Raw genomic sequence first — 21,457 nt, 5'->3', positions numbered from 1 at the left:
CCTCATATATTTATTCTTTTTCTGGATTTGGCATTTGCATTTAACACTATTCAACCCAGTACTGTATTGTCAAAAATGGTTCAATAAGATATTAATCCTTATTTACAGCAGGTGGAAGTAAATAAAACACTATCACTGCCCATTAAAACTGATGTTGGAGCACCACGACTATGTGTAAAGTCTCTGCTTCTGTGTATACTGTATATAAAAGACTGTAAAGGTCAGGAACCAAATCATTTTATTTTTAAATATTTAGATGATTCTATGTTATTAGCTCTGTTGATGGATAATGATGACATCAGTTTATTTCAACAGGGTGTTAATAGGCTGGTAGAGCGGTGCAACCAGAATGTTGTTATTATTAATACAAATAATAGAGGAGATATTTTTGGTCTCCCTCGTCTGATTTATATCCACCGCCTTTACAAATTCATAATCAGAAAATTAAGCAGGTCATGTTGGATAAATACCTTAGTGAACACATAGATTGAACACCCCTGCACTACAGTAATCCAGAGTAATATGTAATACTGTGTGACAGCATTGTCTTTTGATGAAATTAAAGACAAGACTTAGACTGATACAAATCTGTTCCATGATTGTTTCACAGCAGCCTATTGGAAAAGTAGGGAAAGATTAGCATGGAGTATTTCATCTGATCCACTGAGTGTGGCCCAGTGTCTGTTTGGTCTTATTCATGCATGATCTTATCGTATATCTGTTAGCATGTTATTTATTATTATTATTGTTATTATTATTATTACTACTACTACTACTACTACTACATGTCGGACCTTTCAGGGGTCTCTAGAGACTACTGGGACATCCAGGAGGTCTTCAGTAAAGAAGACCCCCTACCTGGAAGACCCCTGGGCCCTTTTGTTCGACCATCGAAGCCCAAAAGGCTTTCAAGGAGATCAAGGCACGGTTAACACCCCCCCGGTTCTCCAGCTGCCTGACCCAGAGGAACCATTTGTCGTGAAGGTAGACGCCTCGGATGTTGGTGTGGGTGCGGTACTCTTCCAACGCCTAGGTCCAGCCAAGAAGCTCCACCTGTGTGGCTCTCATGGGGCCATTTAAAGTCTACCGGCGAATTAACCCAGTCACCCATTTTTTACACTGGCTGTTCGAGCCTGACTCTGAACCTCCTCAACCCCAACGGGCAGAATCACTCCATTTGCACTCCGTCACCTCACTAGTTCATTTAAGACCCTTTCTCACGGGTTTTCCTCTCTGCACTTGGGTCTGCCTCCCTGCTGTCCCGTAACATCCCCTTCATGCGTTCGGGAAGTAATAGCCACAAACACTGGCGCTGTGCATGTTACGGGGACTTGACAAATAATATCTGCTGTGCCATAGTCAAATTCAAAGTGGTCAGAGTGAATGTCGAGGCTGGCAGCTGCAGAAATATTCCTTCCATGGCAACACAACAAGCAATAGTATTGCACTTGCTCACTACGAAACACTATAGAGACTGTTCGTATCATTTTACTGTTTAAACGGTGCTCCACATAGGAACCGATCACACAGGCTTTGTGGTGAGCAACTTTAATCATGGGACCACTCTGCACCGGCACACTGCATGCCATTAAGTGTGGTTTAGCACTTGGTGTAGCATTTGTAGCTCCAAGAGAAGAATCAGGTTGCTTTTCAGTAGCTCCTTGATGAACAATCTCCTTTTCCAAACACAACCAACACAAACACATTTCAGTTAAGTAAACAACAACAACAACAACAACAGTGGGAGAGTGACGTGTGCAAGTGTAAGCCGCATTTCATGCGGTTAACATTGTTTGCGCTTAAAACCTTCTGGCAAACGAAGGGTTAAGCTTGCTGAGAGCTGCTGTGCCAGTAGCAACCAATCATAATGGAGAGTTCGTCTTTATCCCGCCCAGCGGCTACTGAGAGAGTGCGATTAGTACAACTCAGCTTTCTTATTGGAGCTGCTCTGCTAGCTGTAGCGAATCGCAGTTGAGGATTCAGTTGTTCAGTCTAATGGAGCCCCCCTCCCTCTCCCTTTCTCTTCTTCACTCGTGCTGAGAAGAGAGCAGAAGCTTAGAGGGAAACACTGTGAGAAAACTTGAAAAGTAGCTCAAAAGAAACAATAAAAGTCAATACAAGTTAGGTGTCCTAATGAAAAGAGACCCGAAACCCTAATCTCCCAGTAATGTGTGTGAAATCCCACAGTGTTAGCTGGAACAAGGCGATTACTGGTTAGAGCTGGTTGAGGCAATCCAGCAGACATTCTAGAACATTCCAGAGGTCAGGGTGAGGATCATCAGAGCCTGGTTGGATCTTCCGAGAAGTCGATGGCACCCACGAATAGAACGGTTTTCTTTGACATCAGTCTTCACTACGGACTGGTGAACTAACAAAAACAAGACTAAAAGACTCTTTATTCACTATCTCCTTTTGTGAGCAAGCATCAGTGTTTCAGTTACTTGTTATTTATTTGTTTTTGGGTTTTTTTTTCCCTCTGCTGACAAACAGTGTTATTTAAGTTAAGGGTTTAAATCTGTCTAAACTATATCAAACTAAATTAGAGAAATATTTCTAGCTAAGCTTCATACCAAAGTAACAATAAATCTTAAACAATAATAATCCAACTAAACTAAAGAGATAATTTAACACTAAACCCAAAGTCTTAAGCCTTAACTAAATCAAAGATAACTAAACCTTAAACCCATTAAACTAGAACACAGATAGGACCAAATTGAATTTAATGTAGAATCAACTCGAACTCGGGGACAGAAGGAAGGTTGTTGAATGTTTTCTTTACTTTGTGTTTTGTATGTACTTTTATCATCCAGTAAAGAGACTCTTTATTTATAACACTACTCCTGTCTCCTGTGTATGCTGTCACACACCTTCCACCTCCTCAACGAACCTGGTTGTACTGGTCCATAGGCTTATTGCAACTTCAGCTTTTGCATCTAGTTCGCAGTGTTGCTGCTGTAGTCCATTAGTGGGCTAAAAGGGCTTACACAAGCACGCCACACCCCTTGAGCCACCACGAACTGCTAAACCTGTTTACGCCACAATACCTTTTTGTAGACGCACCACATCAATAGTGAACAATTTGGACTGAGTAAGTGTCTCTAGAGGACTCAGTTCACATCAAGAAATCTGAATGGCTTTGTTTATTGTTCATTGAATTATGCAAAACTATGGAAGCCCATTAACACCATTTAAGATTAAACACAATTCAGTATCATATTATTTTCTCAGTATTAAATAAATGGCTATGCCTTTATTTTGCGATAATAAGTCATTAAACTGAAATATTATCGTATTGATTTGAGATACTAGGTTAATATTTTTTATATTATTCTTCAATGAAATACAAGATAGCATCTAAACATTATGACTTAGTATGGCAATGCCATAGCAACTCACCCAATAATGAAAAAAAAATAGAAATTATTAAATTAATTACATTTAGATAGATTTTTAAAATTATTTTTAATTGGTGGAAATGCGCTTTCATAGGGGATTCCCCTTTAATAACTTGCGCCTTTACATTGGAAAAAAAAAGCTCAAAAAGCTCAGAGTACTGAACTAGGAGTCAACAGTTACTTTCGGTTTGTATGTGAGCGTTACAACAACAGCAGCGCTGGATGGTGGAGTTTAGCTCAGTATGTCACTTTCAGGTACCAAACGGCCGGACTCGGCTTTCTATTCTTCTTCTTTGCAGTCTAATTGTAGCCTGAAGGGCACGGTTGCCTTATTCGGAGTCTTGTGAGGTGAACGGGCTTCTAGAACGGCGTGTTGTTCAGAGCAATGACGCAACAGAAAAACCGTGTGCGGTGTTTAGTGCGATAAGTTACCCATATATAAGTGAGATGGTGCTTTTAGTCCAGGTCTTGTGTGAGATGGTGCTTTTAGTCCAGGTCTATGTGTATTTATTTAGTTTATTCGCCACATTTTTATGTTTAACTATATATACACACAGTTCCTCTAACCCTCCCGTTATTTTCCAATGTACCAGCGTCTGTATCTTTGTCCGTGTCCTTTTTTCTTTTTTTGTCCCAGCTGTTTACACCTCCAGAAAATGATTAGTGCTACATTTGTTACCCAGGTTTATGTTCCAAGTACTTAATTTCTTTGCAATAAAATAAAAAATAATGTCAATCGTTTATTTGGAGACGTTAAACACTGAGCGGGGTCAAAAGATAATAGGAGGGCTACAGGAAGCATGGAAAGAAGGAAAAAGAAGGAACCATAGGGGGGAAATGGAAGCCCACTCCCACAACTGAAAACAAAATCCAGCACATTATTACTATTTCATTATTAAGCGAATTGCTATGTCGATTCACTTAATAATGAAAAAAGGTGGTAGATTTATTTTTATTTTAGATGGCGGGAATGGGCTTCTATGTGGGATTCCCATTTTAACGGTGCGCTCCTTTAAACTGGAAAAAAAAGCTGTCATTTTAGTGCTTTGGCTTTAAAAATGAGAGACAGTGTCAGCCAAGCATTTTAGTGCAAGGGTGGACCGATAAGACCGATACAGTGTAATGGAGTGTGTGCGCATGGAGGAATAACGGGGCAGCTCTTCTGGTTGGAGAGTCGAGGCAGTTCTTGACCCGCCCTGTGGACTGAACTGAGGAGTCAGCCGTTACTTTTGCTTTGTATGTAAACGTTACAGCTACAGCAGCGCTGGATGGAGGAGTTTAGCTCAGTATGTCAGTTTCAGGTACCAAACGGCCTGACTCGGCTTTCTGTTCATCTCCTTTACAGTCTAATTGTAGCCTGAAGGGCACGGTTGCCTTATTCGGTGAACAGGCTTCTGGAAAGCTGTGTTGTTCAGAGCAATGACGCGACAGAAAAGCGTGTGCGGTCTGTAGTGCGACAGGCAACGCATGTAAAAGTGAGATGGTGCTTTTAGTCCAGGTCTTTGTGTATATTAATGTAGTTTTTAATGCTTTTTTACTATGTATGCACAGTTGCTCTAACCCGCTGATGTACCAGCGTCTGTCTCCTTGTCCGTGTCCTTATTTGATCCCAGCTGTTTAAACCTCCAGACAATTAGAGCTACATTTGTAAGCTAAGTTTATGTGTCAAGTACTTTATTTCTTTGCAATAAAATAAAATGACGTCAATCATTTATTTAGAGACGTTCAACACTGAGTGGGGTTAAAGATAATAGGAGGGCTAAATGAACCCGAACCTTAGAGCGTTTAGCTTCAGGTACTAAGCAGCCCGTTTGGGCTTTCTATTCCTCCTCCTCTGTTCTTCTCCTCCACTGTCTAACTGTAGCCTAAAGGACACCTTCTTTCCGGTGTGTATTAAGAAGGTAAATAGGCTTCACACCAGATCTTTGTGTATTTATGTAGTTTATTCACCTGATTTTGATCCAAAGCAGCAACAAAAGAAGTAGAATTGGACTGTGACGATGATGTTTACAGTTTGTACAGTTTTCCAGGCAGTTGAACCGGTTTTCATGCATCTTAAATGAAAGCGCACAGTAGTGAAAGTTAACTGACTGCATCATGTCATGTCATCCAGTCGTTTTGCTGATGATACAGATACATTACAAGATACTTAAGCAAGAACAATGGCAAAGCTGTTGCTGTAGCTCTTTACATCCAGTTGTTGTGTTATTACGGTGAACTTAATTTACCTTTGTGTCAGCCTCAGACAGAAAACGTGTGTGAGTGTGTTTGTGAGTTTGAGTGTGTGAGTGAGTGAGTGAGTCAGTGAGTGAGAGAGAGAGAGAGAGAGAGAGAGAGAGAGAGAGAGAGAGAGAGAGAGAGCACAGCTGCAGTGATAAACAGCATATTGTTTGCATATGTTGTTCAGCATAAACTGTGGAACTAAAGCTGAGAAAGGTACATTAGTCCCTAATGAAAACTTTTGAATGTGTGTTTTCAGATTCTTCACTATTTTACCATTACTAATATAATGTGTGGACACTCAGAAGACGCCTGTGGGTTCACTTGTCATTTTGGATAATGAATACATTTTTTTGTTATAGAGATCACGGCTACTGCTTTAAATTGTGGCAGAAGTCTTGAGAGATGAGGACCTTAAAAGGTCCTGTCTACTCATTTTCTTCTGTTATCTGTAATTTTTGTGATATTTTACTATGAACAGGCAGAGAAAGAACGCTGTTCATCTTTTCTATTCAGAGATTTCTAAATGACTTTTTCTACCATTTTCTTTTGTTGGATTTGAGTTGGGTGGGACTAAATTTGATCTAGGTGACGTCAAATCTGTCACTACTTATGTTCCTCTCCGTCACATAAAGTGACTGATCTCTGGCTGAGCCCCCGCCCAAACTCCCAGCAAGTAGGTTATTTAAACTTTTCTACATTTGTTAACAGTGTTTGTTATGAAGGTTTATTACACTCATAGCTAGACACTGTCTCCTACTTCTGTTATGAAGATGCTGCGATTAACTTAATTTGTGAGAGTGGGACAGCTTGCGGTCCACATTAAATGCAGAAAAAGCTAATACATCAGCTGCCTCCTCTTAACATCAGGGCTCACCATGATTCCTCACAAATTTAACCTACTTTGCAAGCGTGACACACAGTAAATGTCAGCAAATATGACCGAGCCGATATATAACATGACCTTGTGTGACCTCAGTTTCAGAAGCACGGTCCAGCAGTTAGCTAGCTAAGTAAAGGTTACGACAGTGATCTCCAACTCTAACCCTGGAGAGCAACCTTCCTGTAGAGTTTAGTTCCAACATGTATCCAAGAAAGTTGCCCCGCCCCTTACTTAATCACCTATACTTCTGATCCAGCCAGTCAGGGACTAGCTGAAGCAGGTGTGGCAAATTGTGGTTGGAAGTAGGTTTTGCAGGAAGGCAGCTCTCCAGGACCAGGTTTGAGACCGCTTGTTTATGTTGCCAGGGAGCTGCCTCTGTGAATCATTTCTTGTTCTGACATGCATACACAGTTAAGAGCAGGCATTTTTGGAGCATTTGTATGCTATTAAATTATGATTTTTCTTTTATTTACTTTACTATCAAAACAAATATTTATATACATTTGAGACTATGTTGACCTTGTGGTTTGAGTGGGTTGAAGTGAGTTTTTTGGATGTATTTACAGTGAAGATTTGGGGTGACTCCTGATTTGTACTGTTTGTAAAGTTAGTATCGAAGCTCGAATTTTTAAGTAAAGAAGCCAAATTTGGACATGAAACAACTCTTGTTGACATTTAATTTTTCTGTCAAAAATCCCTTTAATGCTCAGGAAGCAATTTTAGACAAAAACCTTTTTCTCTGAATATGTAAAACAGCTGTCAGCAATACTCTGTATTTAACTAATTAATCACAGATTTTCAACTGCCAAAGCCTGATCGTCTTTTTTTTTGTCTTCACAGGGCAGCACAGCTTTCTGCGAAGTAAGCCAAACTTCTGTCTAAAGACTCTCCTGGTGCTTATCATCCTGTTAATCATCTTCTTCATTTTCTACTTAGAAAACAGTGTGATTAATATTAAGCCTCATATAGTTTATCCTGGTAGGAAAGGAACACAAAAGGAGATTGTTCATCAAGAAGCTACTGAAAAGCAACCTGGTTCTTCTCTTGGAACTACACATCCAACAACAAGTGCTGAACCACACTTGGCATGTGGTGTGCCGGTGCAGAGTGGTCCCATGATTAAAGTTGCTCACCACAAAGCCTATGTGATCGGTTCCTATGTGGAGCACCGTTTCAACAGGAAAATGATACGAACAGTCTCTATAGTGTTTCGTAGTGAGCAAGTGCAATACTACTGCTTGTTATGTTGCGACGGAAGGAACATTTCTGCAGCTGCCAGCCTCGACATTCACTCTGACCACTTTGAATATGACTATGGCACAGCGGATATTATTTGTCAGGTCCCCATAACATGCACAACACCAACGTACGTGGCTATTACTTCCCGAACGCATGAAGGGGGCGGATCTGCATGGAATATACAATCCTTTCAACCTGTTGGGAATCAACAGCCCAGGACAGAAAACTTCCCTTATGATTTTACAGTATGTTTATCTGTAATGTATAATTACACGAATGTGTTGAGGCTTGTGCAGACCATGGAGATGTTCAAGCTGCTTGGTGTTCAGAAGGTAGCCATTTACAAGACCAGCTGTTACCCAGATACGCAGAAGGTTCTGGACTACTATGTTAAGCAGGGCTTTGTGGACATCATCCCATGGAATATGTCACGCTACATCAATGTGGCCAGAGGATGGAAGAAGTCCATTTCACCAGGGGATCTGGAATACTATGGGCAAATTGTGGCTCTCAATGACTGTGTGTATCGCTACATGTATGAGAGTCACTATGTAGCTCTACAAGATTTGGATGAATTAATTCTTCCTTTGAAACAAGATAGCTGGACGGCACTCATTCCTCAGCTGGAGATGATGTACCAACATAATGCAGGATTTGAGTTTGAGAATAACATATTTCCCCTTTCCCTTTTCAGTAATCAGAAACCTGAGAATACACCAGCTTTATGGAAGCAGGTTGAGGGAGAAAACATCTTACCGCATGTATACAGGATACCCGTTGACCCAAAGGTGTTCAACAATTTCAAAGTCATCGCAAATCCTCGGTTAGTGTTTAAAGCTACAGCGCATGGCCTTTTGCATTCCATGAGTGCTACTGTCAGGGTGGACTCCAAAATTGCCCGCATGTACCACATTAAAAATTATTCAAGCCAGTACTTTTCACAAGACTCCGTTATAGAGGATACACGTCTGTGGGACTATTCAGATAAGCTGATTCCTGCTGTATCTGAAGTACTTAGACAAGCACTGAATATTCCCTCAAATCATGGTATAATGAAATCATATCAAAACCTTTTTTTATTTTTATTATTTTTATTTTTTTTGGCTGTTGTGTTTTATGGTTTTAAATTTAGCAGACAACACCCAGAGCTACTACCAATTTAATCATAGTACAGATGTATGAAAATGTAGCATAAGGAGTCCTGCCCTAAGACTCTTAGTGGTGTCACATGGTGTGCTTGCCAGTCAGGGCTGCCCATTCTGCTGTGTGAAGGATGTTGGTATTACCAATGACGCTAGTCTGTGTTTGTTTTTTTTTTCCCCCATGCATATGTCTTATGTATAAGGCTAATTGTTTGTCACAGCGTTAAGAGAAGGCAGCTGTTTGTTCTCGCTGGCAAGAATTTATCTGGGAAAAAAATTGTTTCCCTGGATATCTGAAAGGCAAAGGCTGTTTATGCATTCATTCTGGAATGTGTTGGGAACACTCAGGGAGTTTGTATTGCCAAGAAGCCTTTGCATTTCTGTCAGCTCATTCTGTGCAAAAGTACTACTGTTATATTTTTATAATGTGAGTTTATTTGCACCTTAATCTTTATATAGTAACTGACACTTATTCCAGCTTCCAAAGCCAGTTGTTATCCGTATCTAGAGGAGCGTTTGCCTTTGAGTGTTAACAGCATTGCTGTGGAAGAGCACTAAAAAATAATTTGAGGAACTTTTTTTTCTTTACAACAGCTGATTGTAAAGTTAAATTAAATGCTTTTGCACTTTGTAACAATCCATCAGTAGTTTAAGATTCAATAAGTTATTAAGCCAAGAATTCTGGTTACACTTAAAAATGTCTGTGCCAATCTGCCAATCATTATTCCTCTGACCATTTCACTTTATACACTAACAGCTTCCAGAACCAGATTCATAATAATAATTATTATTATTATTTCTTTGTTATTTTTATTTTTGTATTTGTAGTTGTTATTTTATAATGCCTTTGTATATTGTTGTAACCAATAAATGCAATGAGATTGAATAAGGAATCCAAGGCGGCATGATAAATGGGTATTAAAACAACTGGTTAAATTACATTTATTAGGTACTTTCTTAGTGAAAAGTGCATCCTATATAGAAAACATATATTTTAATGTGTATATACTGTGTATTTGCTAAATATAACATAATGGGAAGAAAAGAAAAACTTGCAGAAGTATGTTTCATATTTTTTGTATGCAACATTTTTTTTCCAGTATGGAAAATTAAGTTCAGCAAATAAATAGAATTAGTGCACTAAAGAAAATTGCATTTTTAAAGTTTACTTTCTGTAAATAACATATACCTATTTTTACCTAAATCAGTCAAACCTTTGCCTATGATTGTAAACAAATTAGAAAGATCATGTTTTTAAGAGATATACATTAGTGCATATACAAAGTAATAAGATTATGATCCAGCCTATAAGATGTAATTTGGGAAAATTACACAAATACTTTCTACTGTACGAATCTGCCAGTCAAACCCTTTACAAATTACATTACCAGACCTCATCTAGTAAAACTAATCCAGTTTGAATAGGGCTTTAGATTGTATTTCTAACTGTTCAAGAAAACACACAAGAGGCATACATACATCATCACAGATGATGCCATTAACGTCCCTCTATAAAAGGCCGTTGCTGAGTGCACATCGATGTGTTTCTCGCTGAAGGCCATGACAAGATCACATAGAGGTCTCCCATAAGCTTGAACAACAAAATAAGAAATGGGACACCTTATCGCCTTGTGGGCACAATTGAGAACTGCAGGACTGTAAGGGCACCATTTGATACGGGGCTTTAGTCTTACAAGCCAGGCTTCTGCTTACTGTCAGAGAGTCTGCAGAGTCTTGTTACTTAACATGACAAAAAACTGCCTACTTTGATTGAAAAGGGCCGTTTGACTGACAGAACAACTAATCATAGACTCTTATTTTTGTGTGACGTAGAGGTGGGTGATTTAGAAACAGCGTTGCAATAAAACAGCCACAGGAAATAGAGTGGTGTAACAATACCTTCCTCCGAAAGACATGGGTAGATAACTGTTTGCAAAACTGTCTTTCCCATCAGAAAGTGTGGACCAATGAGACGCGTCTCTAAGTCAAGTCTACAGCCAAGGCTAGAAGGACCTTTTTAATGCTGGTATAAAAAAGTTCCTTGTCACCGCTCACAGCTGTATCTGCTGTCTTTCAAATGGTGAAGGATTATGGGTGATCAGAGGTCTCCAAGGATACACCAGTGGAGTCCTTCAGTTTCTCAGAAACAAAGATGTGTTTGTCAACCACATATGAACGTCCACAATGGGAGAGTCTTCGGTGATGTAAAGGCATCCTCGGCTGCATCCTTAACTTTGAGACGTGGCTACAGACATGTTGTTAGCCAATAGGAGTGCACCTGTAATCATGATAGGGCAGAGAGGATCATGATCTTTTTTTTTTAAACCAGCTTAATGTGCAGATATCAGGTGGTCAATACCTCTAAGTGTCAGGTCTGTTAAATGCAGCTGTGTGGGGCATGATGGGCCTAATGCTTTGGATTTGGGGGATACGCTGTGTCCAAAAAAGTCAAGCAGATCAGAACCTTAAGGCTGAAACTCTGGACATTTGGGAGAGCACAGTGACCAGTACAAAACAATTAAAGTTCATTTCCTGAAGAAAATGCAGAGTGATCACGCAGCTTAAGCTTACTAAGATGTTGCTAGGCAGTTGCTATGTTATCCCAAGTGGTTGCTAGGGTAATACTAAATGGTTGCTGTGGAGTCCTAGGTGGTTTCTATAGCATTCCAGGTGTTTGCAAGGGCATTGCTAGGTGGTTGCTATGGTATCTCTACCAAGTGCTAAGGTGTTGCTGAATGGTTGAAATGGTATCCCAGATGGTTGCTGGGGTGTTGCTAGGTGGTTTCTATGGTATCCTGGATGGCTACTAGGGTGTTGCTAGGTGGTTGCTGTGGTATCTTAAGTGATTGCTAAGGTGTTGCAAGGTGGTTTCTGTGGTATCCCAATTGGTTGCTAAGGTGTTGCTAGGCAGTTGCTATGGTATCCCAGATGGTTGTGAGAGTGTTGCTGAGTTGATGCTATGGTATCCCAAATGGTTGCATAAGTGATGCTAGGTGGTTGCTATAGTGCCTCAGGTGGTTGCTAAGGTGTTGCTTAGTGGTTGCTATGGTATCCCAAGTGGTTGCTAGGGCATTGCTAAGTGGTTGCTATGGTATTGCAAATGGTTACTTAAGTGATGCCTAGAGGTTGCTATGGTACCTCAGGTGGTTGCTAGGGCATTGCTAAGTGGTTGCTACAGTATCCCATAGCAGTCCCAATCAGACAAACCATTCTGGACAGATCTTTCAAACTCTGTAAAATCCAACACAGTGGATTTGGTGTGATATGTTTTTGACTGCTTATATGGTATCAAATCCTTCAGGGCCTTCATAGGCTGTGTTAGAAGAGAGATGATGCTAAACTCTGCAGAGCAGCAGAGAGAAAGAACCTAGTTTTTCACTTCAATTTTAGGTTATGCAGTCTTACGTTTTTGATATTTTTAAATAATGAAAGCAACCTACACGAAACTAAAACTAGGTTTGTTATCACAGTAAAACTAATGCAGTCTACTTAAAGGAGCAGTTTATTCTGTAATTTGTAAGCTATGTAAAAAGCCTCCCTCAGCCTCATCAGTTTCACAGAATTCACGAATTTGTATCCTTTTGTATTTTTGTCCATCAGTGTTCTCTCACTACAATACCCAGCATGCATTGTGCAAACACGACAGTTATTTCATTGGGAATGCCCACCATGGCAACAAAGAAATGCACTGATATTGTGGCTCCACTGTAGGAGGCATGTAGGCATGTTTATGAAGTGATTATTAATTTTTTTTTTGGCTTGGCCAGAGAGCCCCTTTACACACGTATTAATCCAGTTCAAAATATCAGCAAACTGAGAAGTAAATAAAGTCATGTAAAAGTGTCTGAATGGAAATGGTCCATTCTTAAGAAATTTAAGGCATTATAGGTGGGAACCAAGGGTCATGCCATCTACTGTGCAGTTGTACTTTGTCAGTGAAACAACCAGTAAAGCTACGTGTTTTCTGAAGTTTTATATTAAACGTTGAAAAATGATGAGTATTATATTGTCACAATATAATCTGACAAGACATAAAATCAACACAAAAATGGTTCAGTGACCACTGAATCAAGGTTTTGCCATGGTCATCCCAGTCCCCTGTCCTAAACCACAAAGAAAACCTGTGAGAATCTGAAGGATATAGAGAGGTTCTGTATGGAGGAACACTCTTGGGTCCTTTCTCGTGTTATAAAACTCTCATGGAACATTTTTGGAGACTCAGAGCTGTTATCTTTGCAAAGGGAGGCTGCACAAAGTGTTAAATGACAGAGTTCCAGTAATTGTGGCACACACACACACACACACACACACACACTTGAGAAAAATGTTTATTTTCTGATAATTTTTTTTTTCCAATCATTGTACTTCTATTAAAGGTTAGATTTTTGTTAATATTTTGAATAAAAGATCAAAAGGATCAGCAATAAAGAAGGTTTTTATGGCCTATTTTGCTCTTGTTGTAGGTCCATGGCTGGAGAGAGAGCCTGCTCTAGAGACAGAGAAAAAAGACCTAGACCTAGTTTGGTTCTGTAATATGTAAATACAGAGCTTCTTGTCGCACCTGCACAAGTGTCTGGGCACGCATGTGCTCTCAGCCAGAGCGGCTCAGTCCCTCCCCAGCCCACCGCCACAGTAAATAACCACTGCAATAACAGTATATCTATAAGATCACTTTAGACTAGTATTACATTACATTATGTGTATATATATATATATATATATATATAATATATATATATATATATTAGTATACCCACACACACACACACACACACACACACACACACATATATATATATATATATATAATATATATATATATATATATATATATATATGTATATATGTATGTAAGTTCATTTATAGTGCAGGTCACAGTATAGTTGCAGTACAAAATAAAACAGATGCAAATTGGTAGTGTACTCAAAGTTACTATACCTAAATAGTAACCTAAAAAGTACCTAAAAGTATACTTTCATCTCTTCATTTCAACTAAAAGGTGAGTCCAAATTAGTCACAAGAAGCACTGAAAAGAGTACACAAGTATACTAGTGGTACATTGATATTAGTATAAATTACTACATAAAGTATAACTGGGAAATGTACTTGAACTTAAGTTCACTTAATAAAATGAAATATACTTTTTTTGTTAGAGTAGCGCCATGTCTGAAATTTTGTCTCAGTGCTAAGTCAGAAAGAAAAGCTTGTTCATTAAAATATTTAAAATTTCTTCTGACCACCGTCAGTGAGCCCGTTTTTTTCATGCTAGTATTACACTAACACGAACACCAGAGGCAGTCATTTTGTCACTTCTGTTAAATTAGGTCAATAAAAGAGGACTTACTAATATCTTTTAGATTTGGTGTAGCTGACTCAGTAATAAGTTGTGTAGGTTGCCACAAACTTCCTTGAAACAATCGGATTCATTGGTCAACTAGTTGAGATTAAAAATCACCAGGGATCAGCATTTGTGTAGCAGTATAATGAGATAAACATTGAGCTATATAGTCAGTTGCAGAAACAGAAGCAGATGCAGGCCTGTAGAGCGACCATGACAAATGAATTATTCTGCCTTGGATGGAGCTCCGTCACCTAGAAACGCAGTTCCACTGCTCCACAGCCCAGTGCTGATGGGCTTTATCTCCCTCTAGCTGACACTTGGCATTGGGCATAGTGACCTCAGGGTTATGTGTGGCTGCTCCACAGAGTTCTCTTCTGTTGGTCAAATCTTTCAAAATTGTCATGTTGAAACACATTCATAACCATTCTGTGTAAAACGCCTTCCTCGCCTGACTGATATGCATGTTATTTGTTTCTCTTAAATAAAAGAAAGTCATCTATCTACAGGGAATGGGTATTATATTATATCCATGTAATGTACCAGGGAGCTCTTCCAACGTCTGGTTCCTATCACCTCCACTATGAACAGTCCTGACTAAGTTTCTCTAGAACAGAGCATTTCACATCAAACCACTCTGAATGACTTTGTTTACATTCCAGTGACTGAATAAAGCTCAATAAAGAGACGTCTGGATAAGTATAAGAGATTAAGAAAGCATGGAAATGGACTATGCAGCTGCTCTGGTTGATGGGCTTTGGGCCCGCCCCTGTGGTGGAGTGAAGAGAGTCAACTGCTGCTTTCTGTTTGCATATAAACCTCAAGGCTACAGCCTGCTTAGGCTTTCTGTTGAGTCTCACTCAGTGTCTTATTCTTGGAATTCAATGATTTCAGTTCTTTTTTATTACTGCGTTTGTTTTTGGTGCCAACTTTGTTATTTGGAAAACAAAAAAGACTTCTGGTAAACAAAATCAAAAGTATAGAGAACGAAAAACAAATGTCATCCTCAGAAACAAAAGAGAAAAGAAAAACAGTACTGCAAAGAGACATTGGGTACATTTATTTCTGCTTCAATAGTGCCAGTGAAGTTATACTTTATGTTCATAAGCAGGCATTTTGGCCCTGGGCTCAATGACTGTCAGATTAAGCTCTTACATTCTAACATCGACGTGGTGAAATAAATGCGTGAAATAGTTTGTGATTGCACCATATGTGAACAATCAGCTAATGGACAATCAGCTTTCAAAGGAATGTAGCCTTCTTCCTGTCAGAGACCAGTAAACCATGACAAGTTCAGTTCACTCAACCTTTAGAGGTAACTTGGTGCTTCGAATGAATTGAGTTTTAAAAATTGGTTTTTCAAGTTGTTTGAATTTGAAACAGTGTGCATTCAATGCTAAAGTTTGTTTAGAGTTAAATGCACTCAGACTTTCAAGTTTAACAAAGTAGCAGTAAATATGACAAACTATACGGTTATGGAAGCTCGAGCTTTTTAGTTGCAGTAACTACTACATTGTTTAATTTATTATTTTTCACATCACTGACATAATTATATAGATCACAAGCTGAGATGTACAAAGAGTTTTCAAAGTAACACTCTTAGTGACAACTTGGAGGAAAACTACTGAATTAGCGGCAATTCAAGTTGTTTTGTTACAATCAAACGGTCTACTCAGCAGAGACACTGAACACATTCATGGTTAGGATACCCAAAACATGTAAAAGTGCATCCAAACTTATATTTACCCCTATTTAACATGAACATGTCTGAAAACATATGAATGAACAGTAAGAGCTAATAAACAGAAGTCAACCTACTCACGAGGAATTCTGGGTGACTCATTTTTTGTCTTTTTGAGTTTGCTCTTCTCACAAAAATAAGTACGCTTGAATTTTCAAATCAGACTGCATGAACTTGCTGGGATTGAGTGAAAACAACTAAATGAAAGAAAAAAAGTCATAATATGATTATATATAATATAATATGATAGTACAAATAACATCAAGGCTTTTAGTGAAGGCCTGTATATTTATTCCAGCAGTTAACCAGTGGGACAAAGTATACAAATTGAAAGTAGAGCTTCAGTAAGACATTATATGAAGTCTTCCAACTATATTTCTACTTGAGTTAAAAGGGCAGCTCCACAGATTGTTCCAAACGTCTGTATAATTGAAAGATTAAGATGCAAACGTATGAATTAAGAGTAGCTTGATTTCAGAGAAATGTAACTTGTCAGGATTGTTCACAATGGTGGTGATAGGAACCGGACATCTGAAGAGTTTAATGCCCAGCATGCATTGCACATAACATGTGCTGTCATACCCCTCCCCCAACAACAGTCTGTGGGACAGTGGCCACACCACAATTCTACACACAAGCCATGATTATGCTGCAGATCAACCAATCTAAACATTTAGCTCAGCTCAGAAATTGATCAAGAAATAGTTAACTTGCTGCAAAGATGCCAAATGTCTAGTTCAAATGTATATTTCTTGAATCAGATGAAACATGTATAACACTGATACCACAATCTGCATATTTGCATATGAATTGTGTTTTATTTTCTTGCTACTTAGATATTACATATAGTTTGCATAGCCTGGAGAGTTGTTTTGAAATTTTAAAAGTGTTAAAAAATTATCTATCTATCTATCTATGATACATATATATATATATATATATATACTATATATATATATATATATATATATATACATATATATATACATTTATTTCAAGAAAAAGCAAGGAGAAAAATGTTCCACAATATGGACCTTTGTGATGTTAGTGCTGAGCTGTCATGGAACTAGGTTAAAATAAAGATTAAACAAAAAATAATTTACACAGTTTCCCTGAGATGTAGTCAAACAGCCAGGACATGTTTGGCGTCCAGATTTTGTTTGTTTAGTATAGCGCTAGAGCTACAAGTCTAAACTTGGCTAACAAACACTAAAGGTCTCTTGTCACCCATATATTTTCTGTATAAACATCCCCAAAATATCAAGCTGCTCAACCCACATGCAGGTCCAGGATTAATTGGCAAACAACACCTGTCGCCTAAAGCTGCTGACTGTAGCGTTCAGCAAAAACAGAGATTTGTTTGGTCTTATAGTTCACAGTAAGTCATAATGTGCCATAAACCACATCAACAAATCTATGTGACTTTAATTGAGACCTGAATGTGGTTTGAGTGGGTTGAGAGAAGAATTTAGGGTGTGTTTATGGAAAAGATTTAGGGGACTTGACTTGAATTTTGGACACCAAACATGTTGTGAATGATCAACTACATTTTTATTTTATTTATATATATATATATATAATATATATATATATATATATATATATATAATATATATATTTATTTCTTTTTTTTATCCATTCATAGTTGAGAGTGTTACAAAGCAAATTAGTTCCCAAGAAAACTTAAGAAATTCTTACAGATTTACCATAATCAACATTACATATAAAGACACGTGTAGGTTCACTGCTTTAGGTAGTAAATAAAATGGTTACATTTGTGTTGTAGACACCACAATCCCTGGTCCATATCAGCACCACTGTAAAGAAATCTAAGTGGGTAAGTTTCTTTACACTGAACCATTTCACAACAAAATGAATAAAATGGGTTTATTTACATATTACCAATTTAATGATGCAGAAATATTGGAGAAAAAAAAAAGGTGGAATCCCCATGAAAATAAAAGCTATCACAAATCAATCAATGCTGACCAAGGTTGTGTACCCTGTTCACTCTTTACAAAATGTGCTACGGTGCTAAAAAAGGGTTCTTTGAGCAGTGCCATAGAAGACCCACTTTCAGCTCCCTAAAAAACATGTTTAAAGTGTGAAGGTTTAAAGAACCATTTTGGCACAATCGTTTCAAGAGTGTAGGCCATATTGGTAATTCATAAACCACATGAGAAAATACTACTGTATTACTTTTGTACTGTGAGTTTATTTGCACCTTAATCTTTGTATCCTAACTGCTATTCATTCCAGCTTCCAAGGCCAGTTGTTATCTGTATCCAGAAGAGTGTTTGCCTTTGGGTGTTAACATTGCCGTTGGAAGAGCCTTTGGAAATAAAAATTGAAGGCTTTTCTATTATTTTTTCTTTACAACTGCTGTTTTTAAAGTCAAATAAAATTATTTTTCACTGTCATAATCAGTTAGTGGTTTAAGATTCAATGAGTTAATGAAGCCAAGAACTCTGGTTACACTCAAAAATATCTGTTCACACTAAGTAGACTAAGTTCCCATTTGTGAGCCAGAAGAGCCCACAATCATCTTAAGCCCTGACCTAAAGGGCACTGTAAGGCCTGCAGTCCTTCTCTAAGAACACTTTTTGATTGAAATGCTTAATATGCCGCCATGCAAAACTTTGGTTGCATCCATAACGGCTTTGAAACAGTCTAATTGCACAGTGCTGCTATTTGTCATGTTCAAATGTTAATTTTGCATGGCGCTTCTAGTTTACATACATATGACAGCAGCAGAGAGTCTGTCTGACTTTAAAACACAGCTTAACTTTCACTAGACTGTAAAGTACATCGCTCTTATTCAACAAATGGTCATAACGAAATGTCTATATAATGGAAACAATTTGGTTTGATACCAATATCAAGATGTGCTTAGAGAGTCTAGGTTTATTGAAAAGCTTCATGGCATTTTATTTGAACTTTCTGATCCACCATTAGGTGCAGCACTTACACTCTTTGAAGGTGTACCATTTGGAGAGCTTTAAGCCAGGCACCCGCTTATTGTCTGAGAGTCTGGCGAGTTTTGTTGCTTAACTTGGCATAGAACCACCAACTTTGACAGGAAGGGGCCGTTTGACTGACATAGAAAAATAAACCACAGATTTACAGATGTTACAGATGTTTTTGTGATGTGTAAGAGTGGGCAAATTTCAAAACAGCAACACTTGTCAATATCTTGCTCAGCTTCTAAATACTTCATCACTGAATAACTTTTAAAGATGTGATGTGGTGAACTTCACACATATTTTTCAATCGAGTCACTGTATCTCGCTATGAAGGCTCACCTCCGCACACAGAGCGAAGAACTGTTTGCAAAGCTGTTTTCTGTTGGAAGGTGTGTACATATGAGATGTGTCTCAAAGTGAAGGTGAGACTTCCTAGTGCTGGTATATAAAGGTTGCTGTTAAGTACTCACTCGCATACAGTCAGGACAGCCTGAGCAGGCTGTATCAACATGTCACAGCGTTCTGATATAAGACACATTTCTTTACATCATTTGCATTTCATTACTAACTCTGGTGCTGCAGCATCTTAGCACTCAGAGATCTTACCCAGTGGGACACAACGGCCTTCCTGAGCTGCATCCCTGGCTTTGAGACTCAGTGACAGACATAATCAGAATGCAGCTGACAAAATCCTGATGTGCAGATAATGTGTACCTCTGTGGATGCATGATGGCCCAGGGTATTGAATTTAGGGACACTATGTTCAAAAAAAGTTGAAGCTGCAGGTTCTCCTCCACATAGAATCAGCATGATTAATGTTTTTGTAAAGAACAGAGTTAGAATAGGGCTGACACACAAAAACGTCATCATTACACGATGAGAGCCAACAGCTATAATTTCCCCCTGTTGTCTAATGACCCAGTTTTTTTTTTGAGCATGTTCCTTCACTTCATGCGTGGCAGTTCAAAGTTCTGTCCAGCAAGAAAAGGGAGGCCAACCACACAAAAGAAACATCTGGTCAAGCTTAAACTGTCTTACATAATACAATACATTGATATATTTTGACTGCTTATGTTAGACATTTTAGACCAGTGGCATCAAACTCAACAGGAGATTTGAGGGGCCTTACTCTGCTGTACGGACAGCCAGTGGGAGTTCGTTCCACCACCTGGGTGCCAGCACAGAGAACAGTCTTGATGCTTGCCTTCTGCACGCCTTGAAGGATGGCGGGTCAAGTCGAGCTGTGCTCGAAGCTCGAAGGGCTCGTGGTACAGTTTGAGATTTCACCATTGCCATCAAGTAGGGAGGGGCTGGTCCATTTTTGGCTTTGTAAGCAAGCATAAGGGTTTTAAATCTGATGCGTGCAGCTACAGGAAGCCAGTGAAGGGAGCGCAGCAGTGGGGTGACGTGGCTGAACTTGGGGAGATTGAAGACGAGCTGTGCTGCTGCATTCTGGATGAGTTGCAGAGGCTTGATGGCCTGCATTGGAAGACCAGCCAAGAGCGAGTTGCAGTAGTCAAGCCTTGAGATGACAAGAGACTGAACTAGCACCTGGGTGGCCTCTCGAGTGAGAAAGGGTCGGATCCTCCGGATGTTGTACAGGAGAAATCTGCATGACCTAGTTAGGTTCGCAATGTGAGTCGAGAACGATAACTGGCCATCCAGAACCACACCAAGACTTCTTGCCTCTACAGATGGGACAATCAGAGTTCTCGAATGAGATGGCAAGATCATGATGAGGACCTGTAGTTGCAGGGATGAACAGCAGCTCAGGATTGCTAGGATTGAGCTTCAGATGGTGAGCTGCCATCCATGAGGAGATGTCAGACAGACATGCCGAGATCCGACTGGAAACCTGTGTGTCAGAGGGTGAGAAAGAAAGCATTAGTTGAATGTCATCAGCATAACAGTGATAAGAGAAGCCGTGAGATGATATTATATTGCCAAGAGAGCTAGTGTAAAGAGAAAAGAGAAGAGGACCTAGCACCAAGCCTTGTGGAACACCAGTGGAGAGCCTGCATGGAGAGGATGTGGACCCTCTCCATGTTACCTGGTATGTATTCACTCTGTTTTCCATAGTGTTTTGAACATTTGATTTTTCGTTGATTTTTGTATGGCAGACTATTCTAAATCAGTTCAATAATATTCATTTAATAGTATACACAATGACTCTTTTAGCGCTGGTACAAATAGATCAGACACAGAGACTGTGCTGTGTTCGCCCAATTGGATGTAAATACCCCAAAATGAAGTTAGAAGTCTGTACTTTAGGCTCATAAATCCATTATTAAATTAACTGTTGTGGTGGATAGCTAACATAATAACTTTGTTTATGGACCTGACTGTAGCTTTTGATGCTTCACATCAGTGACACTGTGTGTCCTTGTTTAAACAGTAGTTGGTCTCAGCTGAGACCAGAGACTATATTTGCTGAGACAAATGACCAAAGTCCAAGAACAAATAATAGGAAGTCAAAAATGCCTTGAGACTGAGCTCAAGTTCTACCGCACTACAGGCCAAAGGATGTAGGAGTGAA

The 21,457-nt window shown here is 39.0% G+C and overlaps 1 protein-coding gene across 3 annotated transcripts; it reads left to right on the top strand.

Annotated features, from left to right (window-relative positions):
- Positions 1-3,544: 3,544 nt before the first annotated feature.
- LOC118817858 lies at positions 3,545-9,520 on the top strand. Of its 3 annotated transcripts, none has more exons than XM_036584829.1 (2): positions 3,545-3,650; positions 7,339-9,520. In XM_036584829.1, exons 1-2 carry the CDS (start codon positions 3,638-3,640, stop codon positions 8,898-8,900), a joined length of 1,575 nt encoding a protein of 524 aa, XP_036440722.1. In that variant the 5' UTR covers positions 3,545-3,637; the 3' UTR covers positions 8,901-9,520. The 3 variants fall into 3 exon arrangements, with proteins under 3 accessions (XP_036440722.1, XP_036440723.1, XP_036440724.1); XM_036584830.1 differs by lacking the exon at positions 3,545-3,650 and adding an exon at positions 4,034-4,696; XM_036584831.1 differs by lacking the exon at positions 3,545-3,650 and adding an exon at positions 4,703-6,291.
- Positions 9,521-21,457: the final 11,937 nt, after the last annotated feature.

The sequence above is a fragment of the Colossoma macropomum genome, unplaced genomic scaffold, assembly GCF_904425465.1.
Source record: "Colossoma macropomum unplaced genomic scaffold, Colossoma_macropomum, whole genome shotgun sequence".
In the NCBI taxonomy this organism is placed as follows: domain Eukaryota; kingdom Metazoa; phylum Chordata; class Actinopteri; order Characiformes; family Serrasalmidae; genus Colossoma; species Colossoma macropomum.
The sequence above is the reverse complement of the archived record's forward strand: the minus strand, read 5'-3'. Positions and strand labels throughout refer to the sequence as shown.